At 39.4% G+C, this 15,852-nt stretch overlaps 1 protein-coding gene across 2 annotated transcripts in view; it reads right to left on the reverse strand.

The window, feature by feature from the left end:
- The window catches only part of PRKX (protein kinase X-linked), a 151,802-nt gene that overhangs the window by 28,045 nt on the left and 107,905 nt on the right, over nt 1-15,852 (reverse strand). For both annotated transcript variants that reach the window (XM_039325156.1, XM_039325155.1), the window contains exons 3-4: nt 14,819-15,082; nt 3,156-3,275 (exon numbers count right to left, since the gene is read on the reverse strand). In XM_039325156.1, coding sequence (XP_039181090.1) covers nt 3,156-3,275; nt 14,819-15,082 — 384 coding nt within the window. The remainder of the gene's footprint in view (nt 1-3,155; nt 3,276-14,818; nt 15,083-15,852) is intronic.

A 15,852-nucleotide genomic window follows, 5' to 3' on the forward strand; every position in this document is an offset into this window, starting at 1 on the left:
TAGAAATGAGCCCTGCTCCAGCAGGAAGCGTCTGGGTTCCTTTAAATGGTAACTGGAATCTGACCTGAATATCTCTATGTCCCTCGAAGCTGTTGCTGCGCTGGTCTCTGGATGAGTTTGATGCTCTGCTTTCCCAGGCCTAAGAGGCCGAGGCCTTCTTGCTCACGAGGAGCCCAATTCGGCCTGGTTAAGATTTAACTGTAGGGCAGAGGCTAAGTGGGAAAGAAAGGAATAGTTCTCTCTCAAATAGGTAAGAATTTTATCAGAATAGGCTAATTGGGAAAGAAAGGAATAGTTCTCTCTCCAATAGATAGAAGTTTATCAGAAATAGTTTGAGCTACGAAAAAAACGTGTCTTAGGAGTAAAAGACTAAGTCTAAAACTGGGACATGGGGACATAGTAGAGGCATGACTTTAACTCTGACTTAGTCTTATTGGAGCAGCAAGATTAAGACAACCCACTAGTGGAGTCTCCAACCAATCATGCTGGAGAATAGTCCATTTTATTCCATATTATAATTTCAGCTTGGTTATCCAGGTTGTTGTAACTTTCAATCAATCGCATCTGGCTGTCAATTAATTCTGGCAATGGGAGAATTTCACTTATAGTCATTTTTTGATCTTCAAAGTTCTCCATTTGTACATAGGCTTGTGAAATATCCTCCTCTGTAGTAGTCAGTTGATTTATAGAATAATTATTTAAAGTCTCAGTCTGAGGTTTTGGGTCCAGAATTTTTCTAAAGTTCAATTGGTCAGTAAGTTCTTCCATCTCGAATTGTGTACACAGTTGCATATAAGCTTCTTCTTGGCCTGTAGATTGGTCTTTTAAAATTTGGGACTTAGCTTGTGATTCTAGAAGATGGTCTTTAGTTTTTCTCCATGACTTCATCTCGTCATTTCCAATATTTTTTCCAGTATCAGCTCATAATCCAGTCCAGAATTCAATTGATCAGCAACTTCTTCTTCCATCTCAGATTGTGTATACTGTTGCATATAGGCTTCTTCTTGGCCTATAGATTGATCTTTTAAAGTTTGAGGCTCAGCTTGTGGTTCTGCAAAATGAACTTTACTTTTTCTCCATAACTTCATCTCCTCTGTCATTTCCAATATGAGCTCATAGTCAAGCTGTGGGTAAAAAACTTTTATTTCCATAGTAAAAAAGTCTTTTAATCTTTTTGTGGAAACTATATTAAGAATCCATATACATCCGCCTCCACAATTTTTAAATCAAAAACACAACCTACAGCTATTTCCAAGCCTTTATCTTTTCTTCTTGTTAATTCCTGAAGTAATTTTCGCCACAAGATGTCCTCAGTAATCTATAAAAAGCTTTTTTATATACTTTAAAAGCCTTTATCTCATTAAAAATGACAACGAAAGAGACAGAAAAAAAGCAAATATCTTCAGTATAGTAAGTAAAATAATGCTCTAAATTAGAAATCTCTCCAGGGATGCCCACTATCCAAAAGGTTCAAAATATAATAAGTGCTATTCTGAAGTATTGTTTAAAGTATTTTTTTCCCTCAAATAGACAGAAGCTGCTCTCTTAGAACAGGGAAGTCATCTAAAAAGCAAGCTCTTTGCAGGAAAAATAGTTCAGAATGAAGAAAGGGAGGAAAGGTCTCACCCGGATTCACCACGGTGGTTCTTTATGCTTAGATGATTTTCTGACTTCAGCTGGCACAGCGAAGTGATTGCCCATTTTACTGACCAATCTTCTTCTCCATCGGCCCTACGGAGTTAGTTCGGACTGTAGGGGGAGCCACCGTTCCACCGCAGCCGAGCAAAAGCCTCCTCGACAGTGGTCGCCCCTCCAGGGCGATTTAAGACCTGTGTAAGAGTCTACTGGTAGAGAGAAAGGCAGCCATCAAAGAGCGAAGCCTTTCGTGTGGCTGAAGCTGCCTGATCCGGAATTGAAATTAGTGGAGCTTAAAAGCAGGAGTGATTTATGTAGATGTAATAGTAGGGATGCTTCCGTGGATTGATTGAATTTTAAAAAGAAATAGATTAAACTAAATTTGTTATATCATGTGAGGAAATAGAAGGGGGATTCTTTTTTTTCCTTTTTTTAAGGTATTAATTTTAGTTTTTTATATATATGACTTGTTTTGCTATGATTGATCACCCTTTCACCACGGTGTTTTCCTGAGCACTTTGATGTTAAAATTTAAAAAACCAATAAAATGAGTATTTTAAAAAAAGAAACACTAACAAGAAAAAACATTCCATTCCAAATTCAAACTAAGTATCTGGATTTTTGGCCCTAGAAATATATTGTTAAGTCTTAATTCTCACAATGCTTGCAATAAAGCAAGAAGATCATCTACATATTACTCTGTGAATGCTACCACTTAATGGATTAAATGTATTGCTAGGATCATATAACATTCAATTTCTTCCCTATGTAGACCCATAGGGGGGTAAACCCAACTAAAACACTGGAAACTAAAAGTGGTAGCATTCTCAACCAACAGGGAAAAAAAAGCTAGCAATTTTTTGTTCTTTGGTAAATATAAGTCCTCCAAAATAAGAAACAGAACATTTAGGTTATCTTAATATATCGAGTACCTTATATATAAGACAAATTCTCCTGGAACTTGGGCCAGTCCTAAATACATTGTTCATTTACTACCTTTATGTGTTGTAATGTATAATATTGTTGGTTTCTTGTTATTCTCTGAGCTTTGTTGTTTTCCTGTAGATATTTCATTACCAGACTAGATAACTTCATGAATGTTTAGGAGAGTGAGGTTTGCTGGATATTATATATAGTAGCTTGATTTGCCATTCTTGATTTAAATGTAGTTTAGCATATATCCCATCACTTTAAACCCAAGAAATTCATATAAAGATCTTTCATTTTAATCTCAAAACTGATAATGAGATTAGCTAGCCTAATCATACAGTAAATGCCAGGTTTCAGTATACTGTATTGAGATTCCATGTTGATTCTACAAAACAAAAATTGAGGGAAAGGGAGAGGGGGAGAGAGAAAAAAACCCAGCATCTATTTGTCACACAATGTTAAATTTGGCATATTTATTGTATTTGATATCAAACAAAATAAGTTTATTCTATGCCTTCAAAATTGTTTTACATAAAATATAAAATTAATATTTGAGATAATTGCATTTTCTTAATTGCAGATTTCCTTACCCAGACAACATCTCAAATATCAGAATGCCCAGGGCCCACCAGTCTACTGCTCTTCCATGACCTTTACTTTGTATAACTTCGGGGGCAAGATACTCTGGTGTTCCACACAGTGTCCATGTTCTAAAGAAAAACAAAACAAAACAAAGAAATAATATTATAAATAAATTCTATAAATTAGGAAAGTGTTGCCATAGAAGCCAATTTATTCCATGCAATCAACTTTAAAGATGTGCAATTCATATGGTAGCTGCTGCGCAGACATAGGTGGTCTTTTGATCACCTGTAATAAGTTGATGGGAATTCATGCAACTAAGATAACCCCTAATATGTGAAAATTAAAGTCTTATGAATGAATGGCATTTTGAATTCCTCACATTGCTAGGAAATGAAAGTGAATTAGTCTTATATTTTGAAGCACAAGATATAAGTAATCACCTATACATAATGTCACAAATACTTAGTTAATAAAACAGACTCCTTCAAGCTGTTCTCAGGTATTGATTCAAGTATAAGTCAATATCAAAACCCATTCAGTTGTAAACAGCATTAATTTTATTTCATAAATTTCATAAAAATAAATTATTTAAAAATCCAGAAAATCTGGATATTTTGTCTCAGAATTCCAAATTTAAATATATCAATTCCAAGGCCTGGCCTTTTGCGTACAGCTGCCATATACACACCATTTTATACTACATATCTTATTGTAAATACTTAAATAAAGTAAAATAGTTCAGCAATGCTTCTCAGGATATTTTCCTAAAATATACTGTAATGTGAATGCTCAGTATTAAAACAAAAACAAACTTATGGATATGTAACAAATCTGTATTTACTACACAAAATGCTATATTACAAAAGTAATCACACTGAAGAAATAATCAATGATTTTAAAAACCAATGACTCATACACCAAATATTGAGACACTATTAAGGGTTTATAGGGGAGAGGGTGCTTCTTAGGCAATCCTGGGTTGCATAAACAGAGGCATAGAATCAAGAACTGCAACCATATAGTTATGCTCACTTTAAACTACATCATCTATGAAAGAAAAGCAATGTTCTTTTAATTATCCTGATTTATTCAAAAAGAATAGGATGGATACAATATTGATATACTGGGAGATTAGGTATACATTTCTACCCTCATGAGACTGGCAATTAAGAGGTTACAGAATATCTTAATCAGTTCTATCTCTTTATTTCCTTTTCTTTATCTTCAGAGGATCCACATAGGACTGGAAAGTATAATTTGCTGCTAATTCATATTCACCAAGCATATTCTATTTTGAACATTTCTCAATAATATTTTATAAGGTTTATATTGTACCTTTCCTCTAAGAAAAAAAACCCCAGCTCAATCACTATTTTATCTCCACCAAAACACTTTGAGATGGATTTGGATGACAGTGTGATCCAGATTCACCAAGGGAGTTCCCATGGCTGATGCTGAACTTGAATCTAGGTCTGCCAATTCCCATACAATACCTTAACCACCATATAATTTTATACATATGCACACTTCCTGTCAGAATCCAATTATATTTCATCTTTAATTATCAAATATAGAAACTCCCAATTCTGCCTTCTCTGGATTTTGCCATAAGAGGGAGAGAAGGGGGAGAACAAAGGGGCTTTATGGTCCTCACTTCCATCAGTAGACTTCTAGGGAGCTGAATGTGTTTATTGCAACTTCAAAGAGAAACTTTGAATGTAAATAGCATCAAAGAACTTTACCATCACAAAAGAGAGCAAATTACCTTTCATGTAGTTATCTGAAGTCTCCATACAGACGGAAGAAAGGAGCAAGGGGGTGGAATTGTGATGCCTGAAACTATCACTGGAAGGGGGGGTGATTGGGTGGGACTGCTGGGGAACCCCTTAAAACCTTGAATGGGAGAGCTTGGACCCCAAGTCCTGTCTAGCATGCCTGCAACCACTTCTTCTTAATAAAGGATTCCTGTTGGAAGAATTATTCCAAGAGTTCTGTCTTCTTAAGATGCAAAGTGGGGTGGGTCCTTACATTAGACAGGACTTGCAAAATTAATCCACCTGGAAGGGAGACCCTTGCCGGGGGATTTTGCAAAAATTTACCATGTCAGACAATGGAGCAAGAGAGGGGGAAAACTCCCTGGAAAGAGAGCCGCTGACCCAGTTGGAACCTTGCCAGATGTTGGGATCCGAGAGGTCAGATTCCTCGGGAGAAGAAGTGGTGGAGACACGGGACCACAAGCCTCGCTGGTCAATGGGCGTTGGAAAGAAAAGTGAGTGGGGAAAGGAATCAAGAAAGGTGACCCTGAGACGGGGGACCAAGCAACCAGAATGGAAGCAGGAGATGGAGAAATCCCTGCACGCAAGTGAAGAGGGAGAAAGCTGGGCACCGTACTCAGACTGGATCCTAGAGAAAGCTATTGACCTGATGAAGAGAACTCTCAGCTTCCTAGGAGAGGAGAATACTGAGCCCTACGGCCGCCCCAGCTCCTGGAGCCGCAAAGGGAGAGACACCGAGGGGGACGTGGAACCTGCAACCCCAGGGACATCTACTGATACAGGAGCCCCCACCCCCTACCGGACCACAGATGGCAATCTGGACGGAAGACACTACCACCCACAACGGAGGCACCGATCCATTCCAAGACGTCCACCGTTGGAGGTGAAATTCAAAGGGGAGCCAACACGCTTGGGGTTTTTCCTAACCCAAGTCCTCAGCTACATGGAGGAATATGGGCAGGACATTCCCAGCGACAAAGCCCGCATCCGGATCGTGCAATCTGCCCTGGATGGACCAGCTGCAGATTGGGTGGTGAACTTGCATGACTCCAATGCCCCAGAACTCAGTAACTTCAACCGTTTCATGTCCTCTTTGAGAAGACGATTTGAAGACCCCCTGGCTGATCGCAAAGCCCGTGAAAGGATAAAAACGATGAGGCAAGGCAAACGCCCGGTGGCTGAATATACACAAGAATTCCGGGCCATTGCCAGCAAACTGAATTGGCCAGAAGACATCCTCCTTAGCCATTTCAAAGACGGACTAAATATGATCTATATGACACTTGCCTGCCCCGAGGGGACCCACATCGACTTGAGGAATGGTACGTCTTGGCAGAGGAAGCAGAGATCGACATATTGAAGAGGCACCACCAAGGAAAACAATGGAGCCGCCCCCCGCCTGAGCTGACACACCAACCGGTGAAATCATCGGATACAGCCAAGAAGCAAATGGGGTGTTTCAAGTGCGGAAGAGAAGGGCATCGAGCTGTAGAATGCCGCTCAAAGGCCCCCCAGCACAACCCAGACAGATCCCCAATCAACAAACCCAGAAAGTCTTCAGCTAAGCCAAAAGAAACGGCCATGAGAATGATGGAAATTGCAGAACCCCCCACTTCTGCTCACCAAGGGGAAAGAACTCCAGCCTACACCACAGGGCCGGTGGATGCCTCAGATGACAGCTCGGAGGGCGAACCCCTGGTAAGTGGATGCATCACACCCATCCTCAAAACAGTGACTATATTAATCCCCCCCATGCCCGAAGCTGTGAAGGTGAAAGCCTTAATAGACTCTGGCTGCACCCGCTGCCTCATTAGCCCAACACTAGTGGGGAATCTGGGCATCCCATCCAGGAGACTGGAACAACCAATCTCATTTGGCCAGCTAGATGGATCCATAGCAGGGGGGGTGCCAGCTACCCTAGCCACTCTGCCAATACACCTCTCCCTGGGCAACCATGAAGAGGACTTAACGTTTGTGGTGACCCCAGGTATGGAATGCCCAATGATTCTAGGGATGGAATGGTTGAAAAAATGGAACCCCTGGGTAAATTGGAGGACGACAGAAATCAAATTCCCGAAGGGGGACCCTATGGACTTAAAACCCCAAGGGAGGCTACCAGAATCAAGAATAGAAAAAGCATCCATAGGAGAGGAAAAAAGATTAACAGAAATACCAGAGGAATATAAGGACCTTGCTGAAGTCTTCAGTGAGGAGAGGGCGAATGAGCTTCCCCCCCACTGACCCACAGACTGTACCATTGAATTCAAGCCTGGGGCAAAACTCCCGAAGCCCAGATTATACTCCATGAGCCCAAAGGAGAAGGAGGAAATGGAAAGATTTATTAAAAAAAACCTAGAGAGAGGTTTCATTGAGCCAGCCAAGCCTAAAGTGGCTGCCCCGGTCCTTTTTAGAGAGAAGAAGGATGGCTCTTTACGTTTATGCGTGGATTATAGGGCCCTGAATACAATCAGTGAAAGCAACCTATACCCGCTGCCCCTCATGAAAGACATGCTGTCACACCTATCGAAAGGGAAAATTTTTTCTAAACTAGACCTAAGGGAAGCTTACTATCGCGTGAGAATTAAGGAAGGGGACGAATGGAAGACTGCATTTAACTGCCCCATGGGGTGCTATCAATTCAAAGTCTTGCCATTTGGATTACAAGGGGGCCCTGCAGTCTTTATGCAATTAATCAATGACGTTCTAAGGGAGCACCTGTTTAAGGGGGTCCTTGTTTACTTGGACGACATTCTTATCTTTACTGAAACAAAAGAAGAACACGTCAAACTTGTCAGAGCGGTTTTAAAGAAGCTGCGAGCCGCTCACCTATATGCCAAACTCTCAAAATGCGAATTCCACCAGGAAAGGATAGACTACCTAGGCTATCGCATATCCCCACAGGGCATTGAAATGGACCCAGAGAAGATCAAAGCAGTATTAGATTGGGCGCCACCCCGCACAAGAAAGCAACTACAAAGTTTCCTGGGCTTTGCAAACTTTTACCGCCAATTCATCCCCTCATTTGCCCAGATAGCCTTGCCCCTCACTAACTTACTAAAAACGAAGGGAGCATCCTCAGTAAAACCTAGCCAGCCACTAACATGGACAATGGAGCGCCAAGCAGCGTTTGAGAGACTAAAGAGACTTTTTTCTGCCGAACCAGTACTAAGGCACCCAGATATGGACAAGCCCTTCATAATACAGGCAGATGCAAGTGATGTGGCAGTGGGGGCTGTGCTATTACAAGAAAATAATGATGCAGTATTGTAACCCTGTGCATATACATCCAAGAAACTCACGGAAACAGAACAACGCTGGCCCGTATGGGAGAAGGAGGCTTATGGGATACGTTGGGCATTACTCACGTGGCGACAGTTCCTGGAAGGCAACAAAATCCCCTTCCAGGTGTGGACCGATCACAAAAATTTAGAAGCCCTGAAAACGTCCAGGAAACTCAATCCCAAACAAGCCCGCTGGTCTCAGCATTTTCACCAGTTCCAGTTTAAACTCAAACATTTACCAGGGAGAAAGAACTTCCTGGCAGATGCTCTATCTTGCATGCCTCAATATAACAGCGCACGAACCACAGACTCTAGACCAATAATGGCAGAGTCACAACTGGCAGCACCACCACACCAGTGGACAGCCAAACTGGAATTGAATTCAGAAAAAGTTTGGAAACAGATGAATGGTTCCAGAAAAACAAAAATGTGTGCACAATGAGAGACGGGTTGCCTTGGGTAGGGGAAAAGTTATATATACCAACAACTCAAAGAATCACTTTCATGCACTTTGCCATGACACAAAATCAGCAGGGCATTTTGGATTTGTAAAAACTTTACACTTAATTAAACGGCAATTTTGGTGGCCATCAATAAAAAAGGACATAGAAAGTTATGTTGCCAGCTGCCCAACCTGTGCATCGGCAAAGAGGTTGCAAGGGAAGTCGCCAGGGCTATTACAACCAGTGGCAAGTCCCTCAGCCCCCTGGAGGGAAATAGCCATGGATTTTATAGTGGAATTGCCAGAAAGCAATGGGAATACTGTTATCTGGACAGTCACGGACCTATTTTCCAAACAGGTGCACTTTATCCCTTGCCAAAAGATTCCCACTGCAAAGGCCTTAGCAAAACTTTTCATCCAGCACATTTACAGATTGCACGGGGCACCCCAACGCATCATCTCTGATAGGGGAGTGCAATTTACGTCTGCATTTTGGAAGGAATTTTTATCCCTCTTAGGGACCACTCAGGGACTGACATCTAGCCATCATCCACAAGGGGATGGACAAACGGAACGGTGCCATTCGGTACTTGAGCAATATTTGAGATGTTTTTTAAATTTCCAACAGAGTGATTGGACGGACTTACTTCCTTTTGCAGAAGTTGCCTACAATAATGCAGTCCACTCCAGCACAGGCTACACTCCTTTTCAAATAGCCAACGGTCAAAGTTTCAACCCTATGCCAGAGTTAACCCCAAAAGAACCAACGATCCCTTCACTGAAAGAATGGATGGAAAACCTACAAAACACCTGGCCAATAGTCAGAAAATCACTAGATGAAGCTAGGCGGGCATACAAAGCACAAGCCGATAAAAAAAGGGTTGAGCCTACACCATTCATTATAGGAGAAATGGTGTACTTATCTACAAAATACCTAAAGTCCCTACAGCCCTGTAAAAAACTTGGACCAAAATATATAGGACCTTTTCCAATTAAAAGAATCATAAATCCAGTAACAGTAGAATTAGAATTACCCAAAAATCTCAGGCAAATACACCCAATTTTTCATTGCAGCTTGCTGAAAAGAGAGCATCAGTCACCTCTACGGCCAAAAATCCCCCCACCACCACCTCCAATCATGGTGGAGGGTGAACAACACTTCGAAATAAAGGAAGTCCTTGACTCTAGGAGATATCATGGAGCAACTCAGTACCTAGTTGCCTGGAAACACCTCCCTGCCTCACAAAACGAGTGGGTCCATAAACGTCATGTCAGAGCCCCAAAGCTATTGAAGAAGTTTCACACAGAGTATCCCAACAAGCCTAACTAACTTTTATACCTGTTTTGTTTTCTTGCAGGTGGATCTCTCTTATTGTTAAGAGGGGCCGGATGTCAGAATCCAATTATATTTCATCTTTAATTATCAAATATAGAAACTCCCAATTCTGCCTTCTCTGGATTCTGCCATAAGAGGGAGAGAAGGGGGAGAACAAAGGGGCTTTATGGCCCTCACTTCCTTCAGTAGACTTCTAGGGAGCTGAATGTGTTTATTGCAACTTCAAAGAGAGACTTTGAATGTAAATAGCATCAAAGAACTTTACCATCACAAAAGAGAGCTAATTACCTTTCATGTAGTTATCTGAAGTCTCCATACAGACGAAAGAAAGGAGCAAGGGGGTGGAATTGTGATGCCTGAAACTATCACTGGAAGGGGGGGTGATTGGGTGGGACTGCTGGGGAACCCCTTAAAACCTTGAATGGGAGAGCTTGGACCCCAAGTCCTGTCTAGCATGCCTGCAACCACTTCTTCTTAATAAAGGATTCCTGTTGGAAGAATTATTCCAAGAGTTCTGTCTTCTTAAGATGCAAAGTGGGGTGGGTCCTTACACTTCCCATATGGTTCCCTTTGTGCTTTTTAATTCTATCGTTGTTTGTCTTAATATCTCACAGAAAAAAGTCTTTCACGTGATAGTGGCAATATGAACAGATGAAAGACTAAGACAGTGGTTCTCAACCTGTGGGTCGGGACCCCATTTGGGGTCGAACGACCATTTCATGGGGGTCGCCAAACAACGCAGTCTGCCATTTCCCCCCCTTTTCCTTAGCTGTGCTAATCCCTTTTATTCTATTGGCTTTTGAAAGCCAATAGAATAGACTCTCTATGAATACAGTCTAATTCTATTGGCTTTCAAAAAGCCAATAGGAATTGTCCAGGCTGTCTCTGCCCTGCTGAGTCCGCCAAAAGTCCCATTCTGCAAACGGTGCTGCACCAGTTGAGTAGTCCTCGACTTACGACCAGTTGAGTAGTCCTCGACTTACAACCGGTTGGGGGTCGCGGCATTAAAAAGGTTGAGAACCACTGGACTAAGACAACTCTGAAGGAATATTCATACTTTTTGTATATATTATGAGTCCTTTATATGTTATGTTGGATTTGAGTCTGTGTTTCAACCAACAATCTTAAGTCTGTTGGTCACATGTAAATAATTCACCGAGCAATATTAGGATTGGTTTCTATTTAATAGAGTGTATACCCAAGAAAATATGCATATAATTAAAACTGTAGTATGCAAAGCAGCTCGAAAACATCATATTGGCAAATGATGATTCATCCTGCAGAAAGAGAGACCAGGTGTGTCAATTCATTCATAACCTGGAGCACATTTGCTGGCTGGCATTCCATAAACATAATAGAAAGCCTTCTTTAAACAATGTTTATTCATATCCTTTAAAAACAAACATGGATGCTACAGGATGTCAACAGCATGAATCAAGCATGAAATGTTCTTTCCTCATTTATCTTCCCACTTTATTCTCTTCCACTCCTCAGGACAATTCAGAAATCTGCAGTGACTATTTAGGGAGAATGAATACTTCAGATAACCTTTGTAGAGCAGCTATTAACACAGTGTAAGAATGCATAGAAAGATACTTCAGCGGCCTCGACCTCATAATAAAGAATGCAGTCAGAAGCTATTTGTTAGTTCTCTTGTCACACAAGAATTTCTCCTTTATATAATCTGAATTACAGCAAATCTCCAGTTTTGCCACAGATAAATGATATTATGGAATACTGTTAATACTCATGGAATGTAATCTTGGTCATATAAAACAAACACAAAATTGGATGTAAAAAAAATTAAAATTATTTTGGTAATATGGAAAATATATTAATGTTAATCTATTCTATTCAGCTACCTATGACTTCACAACCTACACAATGACTACACGAGGTCCAAAATTTGTTGTATGGCTGTTAACAAGTCAAAAATTGTGATTGTAAGAGCCCTAACTTGTCATTCTTCATGCTCCTGAGATCCTACTCTATCCACGTAATATATATAAAATTGCAAATATATGTATAGTGTATCTTGGTTGAGTGGCACAAATTTAGCAATCATCTTAACATTTTCTACCTTCTAGGAACACTTTTCATATAATTTATTTTGCTGAAGCATTCATGTATATTACAGAGAATCCTGGAGTTAATTTTATAGTACAGAACCAGGTTTCATATGGCTGCATTTTGCTAGGGAATGTTAAAGACAGAGGGGAAGTTACTTCAAATATGTTTGCCTGCTGCTAATGTGAAAATAGCTATTTAACCACAGTGGTGTGTTGGTACGCATTCTTAATTGGTTTGGGAGGTGCGATGAGTACCAAAAACAATGAATACCAAACAATTTTTTCCCCATAAGGAATAATGTAGTAAGTCACAAGGCAGCTGACACTGACAATTTTTAGATGGTGTGTTGAGTACCAAACAAATGATGAGTACCAGGACAAAATTTTCACATCAAAATGCATTGAATACCAAATTTGATAAGTTTCAAAGCAGTTGAGCACCAAGGTACCACTATACTGCTGGTTAAAGTCAATCCAAAGGATTCATGCCAACCATTTCTAGGTACTGTTCATTGTTATTGTTTTTAAACCTCTGCCCAATTGTGGCTGACAATAAAATGATTAGTGCCAATAAATACTGTATCGTATATAACAATGTCTCAAACATCTTAAGACTTCAATGTTTCAGAACTGAACTGGATAACTTGTAAAACCTAAAACTATATTTTACAACTTTTGTGTATGCCTCATTTGGCATACACAACACAGCTTAAGGCTACCAACTTGACGGAAGTCTTAGTTCCTTTTGCTCAGTAGTAACAATTCTTTTGTTTTCTTAACTTTTCTCCATATTAAAAATAATAAATTCTAGTTCTTTAAGATATAGCCTATTTCTATTGATTATTGACTATCTAGTTTTATATTTAAGGATTTGTAACAGTTTTATTCTCTAACTTGAACTTACTATACAGGTTTCTTGACATACACACACATATCTTGACCCATCCTGGGGGGGGGGGGGGATTGTTAATTTCTTCACTTTCTAATACAAAGATGCTCTTGTCATTAGTTCTGGAAAAAATAGTAAATTGACACTAGACAGTTTATTCTTAAAGGACTTCTCATCGCTATTAAAAAAAATTAAAAGTTCATATTAAAAATGAGGTACTCCAAAGAAGTTGAACAGAAACCATAACTCAGCATTTTAAAAAAGCATAGAATTTCTGTTGCAGTAAGACCAGCTTCTGAGACATTTTAAGAACAAAAATTAGACCAAAATTTGTTTCCTATTTATCATTCCTAAAAAAATGTAACAAAATTTAGACCTTGATCTATTTTTGCACAGGTTTAATCACAATATCCATAATTATTTCATAAAAGACTCTTTTTAGTGAATATGAAACATCATTTCTAGCCTATATCAGATATAATTTTGAATTCTGAACATTTAATTATATTATATGTGCTCAGAACAGTGTTTCTCAAACAACTGTAAGATATATGTACCTCAATTCTCTAACCAGCACATCTTAAAGTTTCAAAAGCACTGCTTTCAAACAAGATTTTTCCACACAAAGCTAAGCAACTTACTATTTAGGAACAATATTAATTGGATAAAAGTTACACTGTAAAACAAAGCAACTTACTATTTAGGAACAATATTAATTGGATAAAAGTTACACTGTAAAACAAACAAAATGAAAAAAATAAATAAAAATAAAGTTCAATAAAAAAGAAGCAATATAATCAAAATTGAAGTACAGATTTATAATAATCTGTCTCGGCTAAGCTTCAGCCATAGAATCTTCACATAAATAGGACAGCAAATTGTCTATGAAGATTCTCAGTCATCCAGGTCGTAGTTGTTCTGAAGATGCTTTTTTACGAGGCAACTAGACTTTCTTGTTCTTTTTTAAAGACATTTCACCTCTCATCCAAGAAGCTTCTAAAGCAGCGGTTCTCAACCTATGGGTCGCGACCCCATTTGGGGTCGATCGACCTCTTTTGTGGGGTCGCCAAATGCGGCGATCCGCCATTTTGTCCCCTCCGGGGGCGCGCCGCGCCTCCGGGGGGCACCACCGCGCAGGTGCGCCGCGCGTGGGGGCGGTGGCGCGCCTCTGGGGGGGCGCCACCGCGCATGCGCGCCGCGCGCGGGGGCCCCGCCCCCATGCACACTGCGCATGCGCAGAACGTTTGTGTGGCGGGGGTCGCCGTCACACAAACGTTGAGAACCGCTGTTCTAAAGCTTCTTCAAGTTCTGACTGGAAGGTGGGGAATGGAAGGATTTATACTCCTTGCAGGCAGCTGGTCATTTGTATTCTTTTAGAGAATCATTGAGGCCACCTGGAGGTTTATCTGTCTTCATGGTGTTTGGCTTTTTTTACATTGTTTTGTTATAACATAAAAGTTTTGGTGCATGATTAAAATTCTCGAAGGTCATTTAAATAAATTAAAAGCTTTGATATAATTCTGTTTATCCTATTTTTATACTAGTAAAGCTTTTTTTTCTTTTATGCATTTGCACTTGGAAAAATATTGCTTGAATATTTTAATTATGTATGTGTGCTACAGGAAACAAAAGCAGCAAGGTAGATGGACTCAGTTACAGTGTGACGGGTGTAACTTTGGAATATTTGACTTGACAGCATATAATCAATTAATTAATGTGTGCTAGGAATCATCATTTAGGAAGGTTAAAACAAACAGTACGAATCATTGTATGTCTGATACTGCTAGTCTGATGAAAAATTTCATTTTCTGTATTCATTTCCCCATTTTTTCCCTGGAAAAAAGTAAAAAGTCAAAGTCAGCATCAAATAACTTACCTATCAACAAGCTTTTTAGCAAAGCCAAAGTCTGTGAGTTTGATATGCCCCTCTTTGTCTAATAAAATATTTTCTGGTTTTAAGTCTCTGTAAACAATTTCTTTTGAATGGAGGTATTCTATTGCACAAATTATCTCTGCAGAGTAAAATAGTCCAGTGCTGTTATTAAAGCGTCCCATATTGCGTAGATAGCTAAAAAGTTCACCTCCAGGTACATATTCCATCAACATATATAGAAATCGTTCATCATGATTAGTCCAGTATCTGTAATAATAAAAATACATTCATTTTTTCAGAATTTTTTTAAAAATCAGCATGTTAGTAAAGTGACAATAATTATTTAAGAACCTGAAATAGACACTTAAATAATTGAGTATGTACTATTGCATATCAATTAAGATATAATACTGCTGAGGCTTAGAAATCTTAAAATACTTTTTTTTATTCCAGGGCCCCCAATAAAACCACTCATAACATGACTAAATGTTGACAGAAACATCCCAGCTTGGTCTTGAAAAGGAGTTCTGCACACTTTCAGGCAAAGGAGTAAGGAAGTCAGAAGCCAAGTAGAGAAACATAATCATTGCAACTTTTAAAGATTAATTTACAAAAATAGATGCTTAATTTACTGAATCTCTGTGATTCTGAATCAAGGTTGAAGTATAATTACCAGTGAACAAAGGAAGAACAGTTAAATGAAATACAAAGTTGCTGAGTGAGTCAAAACAACCTACTATAAATGATACAATTCCCAAGCTGAGGAGGTAGATGAAATGAAGTACACGAATTTCTCCACATGTATTAAAAATTGATATGCATTTCCTGTATGAAATTCTCTGCATATTTATAGTGTTGCTTAAAGGTTTGTGAGCCCTTTGAATGTTCAATATTGCTGTATAAATTTGACATAAAATGTGATCTGTTCTCCAAACAAGGCACGAGATTAGATAAAAAGAACCCAATTAAACAAATGAGTAAAAAATATACTTTACAAACATTTAAATATTGAAGCTCTGAATAAGAATTTCAGCTGA

This window comes from Crotalus tigris, unplaced genomic scaffold (genome assembly GCF_016545835.1).
Source record: "Crotalus tigris isolate CLP2741 ecotype Arizona unplaced genomic scaffold, ASM1654583v1 scf7180000024317.942107, whole genome shotgun sequence".
Classification (NCBI taxonomy): Eukaryota; Metazoa; Chordata; class Lepidosauria; order Squamata; family Viperidae; genus Crotalus; species Crotalus tigris.